Below are 11,416 nucleotides of genomic sequence, written 5' to 3'. Positions count from 1 at the left end.
TAGGAGTTGTTTATTTCATTAAAGTCTTGTTATTTGGCTAAGAATTTAAGGTCATAATTGTTTCTAATGGTACAATGGAAGCTGCATTTTTATTAGTAGAACTTTTTTTAGAAATTCCAAAAAAAAAAATTTATTTTTTTACTGAGGGTAAATCTCAAAATTATTGAATTTATTTTATGGTGAATGTGATATATAAAAAAAATAATTAAATTTTATAATGTACTTATTCAACATAAACCCAGTTATTTTGAAACTCACCCTCATTAAAAATTTCATCACAACAGTTTAGTTTTTTTTTTTTTTTTTTTTATTGTGTATCTTACTGGGGATTTCAGCAATTCCCAAGAATGCTATTTTTTAAATTCTGTAACTATTTAAAAGAGGGAAATTTGTGAACCTGATTTGTACTTTAAAACTTTTTTTTTTATTATTTAAATTCAGTTTGTAATGGATCCTATAATCTGAATTTCAACAATATTATGTTTTTCTGGATTAAATTTTTTTATTGTAGATTTATATGTACTATTTCATTAAAGTTCTTAAGGGCTAAAAGATCTTTCAAATCCCACCACAACACTTTTTATACTGTTATGAAAAAAACTTTTTTGTTTGTGGGTAAATTTCAGCAAAACACTGTATTTTACATTGTTAAGAGATCCATAGTGCTCTGTTTAGAGGAGATTATCCAAAATTTCTAAACTTCTTAAATTGCCAATTTAACAGTACCAATGTTATGTTTTTATTCTGTTACATCATGTAAAATCCGCTTTCATATAATTGAAAACTATTTCATAAGTCAATTTTCAGTCATAAAATAATTAAAAAATGCAAGCAAAAATAACAAATTTAAACATTTTTCTATAAATAAAAAATTACTTCTTAAAAATTATATAGGAAAATATTATGTCAAATGAAGCCCAATACTAAGGCTTTGTTTGGAACAACTTTCCTAATACTTTCAAAAACAACTTTTAACACAAATTTTTTAAAGTAAAATATTTTTTACTAAAATATAATTTTATAATAATTAAAAATTTGTCTCAAATAAAATCAAATTTAGTAATCATTACCACTAGAAGCTAATCATTGATAATAAAGGTTTACCAAACACAAAATTTACTCTGGTCATTAAATAAAACAGCTTCCAGGGTCTAATTTTTTTCCTAAACCACTCAAATTTATTACAAAACCATCATGCTCGTTAATCTACAACATCTAAACTCGTATTAGGAAATGTTTTATACAAGTTTTTAAAACCTTAGGGACTGCTACAGATCATTTCATAAGCTCTATTAGATTCACATATTCAGTACAACTTCCCTAGTTACAATGAGGCTTCTTTCACAACATAAGAATTCTTATCTACTTGAATCTTCAAATCCCACCAAGTTCAATAAAATTGTCTTTGATGTGTAATATCTGGGCTTAAATTAGTTAACTGATTTGAAATTTGAGCAAAATTGTCTTGCCAAGAGATCCGCAAGCAGTAAGATAAGTTTAATATGCAACAGAAAGTGAACTGCAAACCTCCTTTAACTGGAGCTTTCGATTAAGAATCATAGACTCATAGGGTCAAAATAAAAGTTTTCAAATGCTTCCAAGCTAAAACAAGTAAAACTGAGAATAAAGAAGTTCCCTTATCTGATAGTACTCTTCGGTTAAAGGGCCCTCGATGATCACATGTTGGGCTACAGTGCCGCCCTACAAATGTCATGAACCACGATGCAAAATAACAGAAATGAACACTTTTCATACTAATATAATACAAATATGCGAGGAATTTCAAAAGAATTACCTTCTGAGTGAAATCACTTATCTTCCGTAGTGTTACATACTCACCGCAACGCAAAGCACCTCCTGCAAACTCAACCTGAATAAAAGGTGCAATTAGTTTTCCCACATCATATCTCACCATAGATTACCAAACAAAAATAATGTCGTATAGCAGAAATTACAAAGTAAGCTTTTTTCATGATATCTTAAAGGATTTTCTTTTAGTGAATTTGAGGTCAGGCCCAATATTATAATATACTAAGAAAAGCATAATGTTGAAGAGCAGACAGACAATGAAAGGCTTGCAGGGATACACGTGACAGCAGGAATTTAGAAGATAACCAACAAAGCCTTCCATAGAAAGGCAAAAGCAGTCACTAATTGGTCAAAATTCAGGGTCATAGCAACAATCAAATTGCTATCGAACTATCAAACTCAAAATAAGCATCAAACAACTATCCCCAAAAGGGAAAATGAGAGCCAGGATAGCTCAACCCAGAAAGCCAGGGTAAGGATCGATCCTCATCTCCGAGGTCAGTCCTAAACAATCATTATACAAACCGAAAGACCTCTTTGATATGCTCACTCAGAAAATCTTCATCTTAACCAAAGACCTTTTCCCACCTCTCCCTCCAAATTTAAAATGCAAGGTGACTGAAAATGAAAACTAGTAAGGTATTTATAGAAGTTGACCATCAATGATAATAGCATCGTCAAGTGACTCAACCCATCAGTGCTGGAGAAAAGATCCATCAACAGTACTCCAACTCCAGCCATTGATACATCATTAGACAAACCACTAGCCTCTTTGATAAGCTCCCATGCGGTATAGGCCTCTTTAACAGTCATAACATTCCTCTCCCTCCAAATGGTATATACAGCGCAGTTGAAAATGGAAACAAAGAGAGGCATTTGAGGGGAAGTATTGAAGTGAATGTTGGAGATATGTTAAATATACCAGATGAAGAAAGGGAGGTCAAATACAGTGAGAAAGGCCTCGATAGAGGTGTTGGTGGAGTGGAGGAGATCTACTGCACTGAGGAAAGGCACTCATGTAGAGTGGGGACATGGTCTCTGTAATTGATAGGAATGAAAAAAAATATATACTTGATGCAAAGGGAATAACCAAAAAGTAGAAAGAGCACCTGAAGAATGTCTTCTTGCTATTCAGGAGTCCATCAAAAGAGAAGGGGAAATGCATCAAGTTAAAAAGTCCTGGAAGAGAGCAGATCCAGCATCTTAATTATGTTCAAAAAATGTTTCCAAATAAAAAAGGCAAAGTGGAGAGAAAGCCACTTGTAGGCACGGATATGATGGAAGAGATTCTAATCATGAGAAAGGTAGCTCGTGTTGGTGGTAGAAGAAATTTGAGGTCAAAGTTGGCAGCGAATATTAGGAGATGGTGTGCATCAAATGATGATTGGCATTGGGTAATGATGGGCGTAGAACATCAGAACACGACCAAAAGGCATTAGTTGGTAACAGGTGCCAAAAATCAGGTGCAAGCGAGCTTCTAGGATCGTTCTCCTGAAAGAAGAAGAGAAAGGGCCAACAGTAAGATAAGTTTCAAAAAACTAAAAATAATCGGCTGGTACTCTAGACAACATTCAGAGCCCTAGACTTCTCTATAGTACAAGAATTCTCTCTACTAAAAATCTTATCTATAATGTGTAGAAATAGGCTCTATGTATAAATTTCAAGAGAGGCATTTTTCCCTTTTTCAATGAAATCTACCAAATCAAAGCCCATATCAGATAGCCCAAATCTACGTCACTTTTGAACTAGAAAGTAACTAGGCCACCTTAACCTTGGGTCGACCTAGGCATCCCTACGACAAACACCGAAGAAAAGTTTTTGATTGCCAAGTGGAAAATATAATCTCGAAGCTCACGATGCCACAACACTAACAGAGCTAATGGATTTAAATTATGATGGTTAAATTATTCAAAACAATTAGGGGAAGCAATAAGAACCAAATTCATCATTGCAAAAAAATGATGATAAATGGTGATCATGGTATCAAATATCTCTTTGAGTGTAGCTCAACGCCATATATGGCTCACGAGTAGGAGTCTAAGAAAAGCAGTAGTAATTTTACTAAGTTTTTAAGGTTAAATTATGACCATCAAAAAATTGTAAAAATAAGCCACATTTTGTACGTGAAAATATTTGTTTTCCTAAGATCAACTTAATGATGCAAACAAATAATGAGTTGATCAATTGAACAGGATGCAAGAGATATAGGAAGTTCAAATATAAAGATGCAAATTTCTCAAAATCTAAGGTGTTTTAGAATGATCATAGTCCAAATCTCATTTGAAGTAGGGTATATAAGATCATTATGATGAAGACAACAACTTTATTAATGTCCCCTTAGGGTGATAATGGAAAGGTTATTTGAGTGGTAAAACGAGTATTGAGAGCTTGGACTGATTTATTAATGAAATTTTTACGCTATCAATGGGCAAGTTTTACTTTGGGAAAATTGGAGAGAAACTCCAAATAAAATGTTTGATATGTTAGGAATTAATAGTAGTGTTTTTTATAAATTTTGGATCAATAATTACAGAGTTATGATATGTTTAATACAATTGTTCACAGTAGAAATTTGTTCTCTACATTAGGCATTTGGCTAGGGATGGAAAGATCTAGCAAAAGAAGAATATAGAGCTATAGCATTGGGAATTTGTGAGCTACTATGGGTGAAGATAATTCTAGAAGACCTAAGAATCAAGTGTGAAGAACCCATAAAGTTACATTGTGCAACAAATCAACAATCAGCATAACTCGCAATCCAGTTCAACATGAAAGGCCCAAGCACATAGAAGTAGACAGACATTTTATTAAAGAAAATTAGACAGTAATCTCATATGTATCTGTCACATCTCATCAAAAGATTAGCTTGCAGACATCCCTACTAAGGGAGTGGAGAACTCCGCCTTTCTCAGACTGATTACCAAGCTGGGAATGACATATTTATATTTCTCAGCTTGAGGGGGAGTGTTAAATTTCAGCCGATAGTTTCCACTGCTAATCCAAGGCTCCAAGCCGATGATTTCCACGAGGATCCGTGGGAGACTCGCATGAATCACGCCAATTCCATTCCATTGTTAGGTGGCTAATTTAGGAAGGATTGTATAAGGACAATAATGTTTGATTATGTAATTTATTTTGTTTCTTTATTTGATATCTTGTATAAATCTATAAATATGGATGAATTTGTGCAATAAAGCTACGGTTTTTCCTCTCAAATCTCTAAATTCGACATAATGAAAACTTAAAAATTAAGAATATTCATAATATTGAGTGATCAACTAGAGATCGAAAGGCTGAGGTAGCAAAAAGCGAGAAAGAGTGAAGATGAGCATTGACAAGCATTCTAAAAAAATTGCTTGCGAGAAAGAAACTACTAGTGCCAAAAAAGAAACCGATGGAAGTACATAGGATTATACAAATGCTATTAGGCGAGAGAGCATAAAGAGAAGAAACACAAAAAATTAACTAGCTCCAGTGGTAGAGAACATAGAACCAATGAGCAACGACTTGATAACTACAGAAATAGTGAGAAGCGAACATCGATACCCAATTATTTAGGCAGATGCTAAATCGAGTTATGAAATATGAACTAAGATTTTGTTTTGAGTGAAATCAAAGCATGTAGCACTATAATGTGATGCGGTGAAGTGCAACATGCATGTATTTTTGTGAGCTTGTGCTTCATAGGCAAGCAATGTGCAAAGTTAGCACATCGATTCACTTCTCTTCTAAGCCCCATTTTTTATAACACAATGAATACGTAGAAATTATGTGGATATCTAGTATTAATCAATTGAATAATATCAAATTTTTAGATTAAGTAAGATCTAGTGATATATTATATACTTCTTATACGTCATTTGATTTTAATAATAGAAAAATCCCTTTTGCATAGCTTTGGGTTGTAATGCTACAATTTTTTCATATTCAACATCCTACTATAGTAGACTCCTTTGGGTGTCTGAATGGAATGAGAATTTCAGGTGAGTTGAAAAATGAAACAACTTATTCTAGAAATTTTTTAAAGGAAAAAGAACCTTATTTAGATTTTAAGAAAATTTGTTTTCCTCAAGGTGAATTTACAGAGTAGCTTTGGACTGATTTGATGGGATTGTAGGAGATTGCTCCATTAAGTGGGAAAATAATCTGAGTTTTCGAGATGTATTGGAGAGCAAACTGATGAATTTCACTATAGAACTAATATTTGTTGCATTATGACGCTTCACCATCAAGAGACCCCCTTAAATTCCTAAGAGCAAACAAGCTGAAAGGTCTTGAGCAGGATATAGAATACTTTTTTAGACCAAAATATGCAAAGCTTCAAAAAACTATATATGGGTTGAAACAATGTCAGCGTGCATGGTTTGATAAAGATAGTTAATTTGTAGTTGATGTTGGACTAAAAATAATAATATTTCCAATCATTTGATCTTTATTCAACACACTTCTTCTAGCATGGTATATTGCAATGAAATTTTTCTCACCAGAATGAAACTTTGTGTATTGCTTAAAAAAAGCATTATCTTTAAAAGATCTTTATATACAAAGATCTAAGAAGTTAAAAATAATATTTTAGAATTGAGCTTGAATATAGTAAAGTGGGTGCTACTCTCTCAATGAAAAGATACAAAAAATAAAATAAAATAAGTCTTCTTGGATGCAAGCCATATTGACTAACCCAGGAATACTCTGTAAATTTCTATGACCAAGGAAAATTTGGACATTGCTTCTCCCTATCAAAATCTAGTTGATGAACTTGTATGACTGCCACTAGGCTTCATACATCTTTTGTTGTTTGTGTGATTAGTCAACACCCGCAAAGTCCAAAGAGAAAATATCAAAAATTTGCTCTGAGGATTTTGAAATATATTTAAAAATTTCTCAGAAAAGGACTAGCCTATCAATAAATAAAAAACCTAAGGGTTCAAACTTATTCATATATTAACTATGTTGGGTCTATTAAAGATAAGAAACCAACTTTTAGATATTGTAATTTGGATAGTGAAAATCTTGTGATATGGAGGATGAAGAAGCAAACATTTATGGCCAAGTCTAATGCTGAAGTTAAATAAAGGTCAGGGCTCACTTTGCCTATCAAATGATAGGTAAAACTCTTTTTGAGGAATCTGATTTTTCTTGTTACCAGTCCTATTATTTTAAATGGCCATAATCAATTTTTAATATATATCCAGACTTCAATGAAAAGACTAAATATGTTGACACTAATTATCATTTCATAGAGAATGTTAGTCTGCCAAAGAAAATCATCAACTAATGAAGAGCAATTGACCTTATATCTTTCAAAAACTCTTAGGCCCACTCCGTTACTCAAACCTATGTAATAAGATGAATCTAGTTGATATATGCTTCCAACTTGGGCGAGTGCCAGCATTGAAAAATATTAAGTTAAAAAAGCTCTCTTGATTTGGAGAGTGATGTATGTTTATTTGGATGTACCTTGTGTTGCAACTTGAGCTTATGAGTTTATGTTTTTGATAATAACAAATATTGTGGCTCACATCCTGCTGTATACTTGTATTTGCAATATATTTTTGTTTGTGTATACTAACTTTTCAGGGATATCATGCACCATCCAAAAAAGATTCAAGATTCAAGATTGGGTATAATAGGTTATGTTGTAACAATTTTTGTAATATTCATTAATATATTTTTGATTTCTTGAGTCAAGTCCTGTAAGGGTGCATGTTTGCTTGCTGGTCATCCACACACACTCAGGGAGAGTGAGAGCGAGTCAAAACCAGAAGTTTAAGTTTTGAACTAATCGTACTGGACGATTTAGATCGTCCAGAATGATTCGTTATGATCTTGGAAAATAGCCGCCAATGATAATTTAGGCAAGAATTTAAGATTAAAATTTTGTTCTAATCATCCCGGACGATCAATACAAATCATGCCTAAATTGATCATGTGATTAGGGAATTAATTATGGTTAAATTTTTCAATTAGATCATCCTGGACGATTTGTATATCGTACCGGACGATGATTGCCGACATACTTGATTTTTCTGAATCGTCCAAGGCGAAATGCCATAATTTTTCTTCTAATCGTCCTGGACGATCTGTAAAAATTTGAGCTGATCGTCTAGGACTATCCTGATATCGTCCGGGGCTATCAGGTCAAATTCTGCACTTCGTATTGGATGATCCTGCGATCGTCCAGAACGATATTTGGCGTCAAAATTGAGTTTTTTAGGGTTTTTTAATCCCTCTTTTTAAGCACATCGTACGGGACCATCCTGCAATCGTCCTGGAGGATTTTTGCCACCAAGATTAACTTTTAGGGTTTTTCAAAGCCCTCTATTTAAGCTTTGTCAAGGCACTTGGTAAGTGTCTTTGACAGCCATTGAAGCTTCGTTCTTTTGGAGAAAACTTGAAGAAAGAACTTGAAAGGGAGAAAGGAAATGGTGGAGTTTGAGAGAGGGAGAAGATCCTTGGAGGGGGTTTCAAGGGAGTGTGGAGGGGTTTCATACGGTTGCTCCGGCAAACTTGCACCTTAGTACCATCGGATTCAAGGTTCGTCTTGAGGAAATTTTTGGGAAGAAGAAAATCTCTTTGGTGTCAAAGGACTCGGCTACTCCGCCGCTCCGGAGAAGGTGGAAGTGATTTTGTAAGGACTTCTCCGCCTAGCTGTGGGGGCTAAACGAGAGTCACTAAAGGTTTAGTGCAATACTCGGATGGTGCCTCCTAGGAGTGGACGTAGGTCAAGTTGGACCGAACTACTATATATCTAATATGTTTTTTCATTTATGCACTTTATTTTTATTATGATTAACTGCTTGGGTAAAATCTCTAATTAATCTTTTTATTGTTGATTTATTTTGTTTTCACTTCAAGATATAAAAAGATATTTCTTTTATTTAAAGAAGTTTTAAATATCTAATTCACCTCCCGCCCTCTTGGTTAGCCTCGAGATTAGTTCATAAGGGTTTAACATCCCTCCCTAACGAACTTTCACATTGGATCATTATACTCGCTCTCTATATGCTAAAGTTCTCCAGTGAATTAAAACTATCCAGTGGAAAGGTTGGAGTAGCTCCAGTGTAAGATAAGATTAGAGAGAGTCGCCTTAGATGGTTTGGTCACATAAAACGGCGACCTTTTGATGACCCAATTAGGAAAGTAGGGGTATTAAATTTGACTTATGTTAAGAAAGATAGAGGTAGACCTAAAAAGACTTGGTTAGAAAATATTAAAAATAATCTTTTTTATTAGATTTAAATGGGAAATTGATTTTTAACATGACACAATGGAGAAAAGAATTCATGTAGCCAACCCCACATAGTGGGACAGGCTTGATGTTGTGTTGTTGTCGTTGTTGTAGTGAATTAAAACGATCCAAACATCCAAAAAAATGAACTATCATCTTTTTGCCAACAGTGATAAGAAAATGAAACAGGAATCCTAAAGAAATCAAAAAAATAATGACAAATAAAGGAGAATACCTGGATGCCTTTGCTAGCGAGGAACTGCTTGAAATCTGCCAATTTGAGATCTCCCACGAGAACAGATTTGTGGGTAGGAGGGGTCGATGATACAGGAAACAAGGTAAGCATGTCGTTGGTTTTCCCTACTTCCGCATCAATCCAGGATATCTCATAGTCACCGAGCTGTAATCAGTTCGATAAAATTTAAATGAACTCATCTTAAATTTTCTGTCTACAGAATGTAAAACAATGAAAGTCTAAGAGTGTCTATTAATATATACACACATGCAGAGAACATTTGTAATTGCATTCCCAGAATGAAGTGAGGTAGAGAGGGAAGGGAAAGAATGGAGAAGAGAGGGGGAGAATATTACCAAACATCATCATCTCATATCTATAAATGCAAAATCAAGATCATCCAGTTTGAATGACAATAAGAAATTTGCCTGCGGCCTTTTTAAGATTGTTTTTGTACTTGTTCTTTACTTTTGCTTTTACATTCTTTTAGAAACATCATAAAGAGACAACATTTGTTAAGTTTGTTAAGTTTTTTTATTTACTAAAAAAATCATTTGTTTACATTTTTTATATTTTGTAAGTTTCCAAAACAGCTTTTATATTTCAGCACCTCCCAGGTGCTGGATTGGAACTTGATCCATTTAAGAAACACATAAAACATGTATCAACTAGGCCAAATAACGGGTTATAATATTTGAACGAAATAAATTTATATTATAAATTAAATCAAAACAACAATAATGAATACAATTTTAGGATTCAAACATTATTTATAGATTTAATTAAAAAACTTAAAGTATTAAGCTATTCACATATATGACAAATCATTATAATAAAATATTAAAAAAGGGTAGAATATTACAAGATTTATCCATACACAATTATATCATAAAATATATGCGCAACCAAAATAAATATTCCTTCTTTATCATTTAAATGTATTAATGAACCTTTAACCAATTCTGATATCTTTATTTTATTTAAATGTCTGAAAAGTTATACCTAAAATTATATTTTAAATATAGTTTTTTTTAATAATAAATAAATAGCCGAAACTAAAACCTTCTAAATCATTCGTGTTGAACTATGTTTGTTTCATCATGGTTGTGTTGTTTTTCATTTTTAGGTTTTAAAAATATTAGGATATACTTGATTGCAGGTATTACAAATACATGCGTATTTGAATGCGGTGTAAATAACTGAAATACTTAAAGTTTGTTGGTTGTTAAAAAAAAATTCAAGAGATCATTTTTTAGTGTTTGGTAGGCTAAAGTGAAAGATTTTTTATTTAACATATTATTTAAATACACATCTTTTTATATCATTGACTTCTTGTACTAATTTTTTTTTCAAGGGCGGAACAACTATGTCAGGCGAATGAGTCAAGGGGATGGCGATGATAGCAAGCATGACTAGATGTTGGTGGTGTGAGATTGTTAACAATGTTGATAATGACACGGGGATGTGTAAAGGATATCACAATGACGTTGAGGCGAACATGGAGATTAAATGCGAATGAGATTGCAAGATGGGAATTAGCTAATTTGGGGACGAGCGAAGGTGGCTTTGAGGACGAATATCGACAGGCTCAACAGCACCAACAACAAGATCATGAGATGTAGCACACAAGATGGTGAATTCTGAATTTGCACGATTTGGGCAAATTCGAAATACATCAAAAACAAACTATTTGGGGAATTTCAAATTCATTAAAGAAAACTAATTTGAATTTGTTTACTCTTAACAAAACACCTAATTTAAAACTCCTACATTTCAAATGCAATACACTCATAATACTCCCAATCAAACAACCCGTAAGTGCACGATAGAAAGCAAATATGCTTGCACTTCAAATAATAATATAAACAAAAAAGTAAAATAAATTAAAAACAAAAATTAAATTAAACATAACCCCAACATCCCTTGAGTGAATACTTTTGTTCTTTTGACAGAATGATCATGCCACTATTAAGGATCAAGGGAAATTGCTCTTGCATTCTAGGCAATACTCAAAACCAATAGAAAAGGAAAGGACTAACATCAAATACAACAACAACATCAAGCCTTTATCCCACTACGTGGGGTCGGCTACATGAATCCTTTTTCTCCATTGTGTCCTATTAAAGGTCAAATTCTCGTTTAAA

At 33.1% G+C, this 11,416-nt stretch overlaps 1 protein-coding gene across 1 annotated transcript in view; it reads right to left on the bottom strand.

Annotated features, from left to right (window-relative positions):
• Positions 1-1,122: 1,122 nt before the first annotated feature.
• Positions 1,123-11,416, bottom strand: part of LOC110099984 (cleavage and polyadenylation specificity factor subunit 2) — a 47,539-nt gene continuing 37,245 nt past the window's right edge. The window contains exons 16-18 of the mRNA XM_020827331.2: positions 9,273-9,437; positions 1,796-1,870; positions 1,123-1,701 (exon numbers count right to left, since the gene is read on the bottom strand). Of these exons, the coding sequence (XP_020682990.1) occupies positions 1,603-1,701; positions 1,796-1,870; positions 9,273-9,437 (339 nt within the window). The 3' untranslated portion in view covers positions 1,123-1,602. The remainder of the gene's footprint in view (positions 1,702-1,795; positions 1,871-9,272; positions 9,438-11,416) is intronic.

This window comes from Dendrobium catenatum, unplaced genomic scaffold (assembly GCF_001605985.2).
Source record: "Dendrobium catenatum unplaced genomic scaffold, ASM160598v2 fragScaff_scaffold_1595, whole genome shotgun sequence".
NCBI classification, from domain to species: Eukaryota; Viridiplantae; Streptophyta; class Magnoliopsida; order Asparagales; family Orchidaceae; genus Dendrobium; species Dendrobium catenatum.
This window is presented reverse-complemented; position numbering and strand designations above follow the sequence as displayed.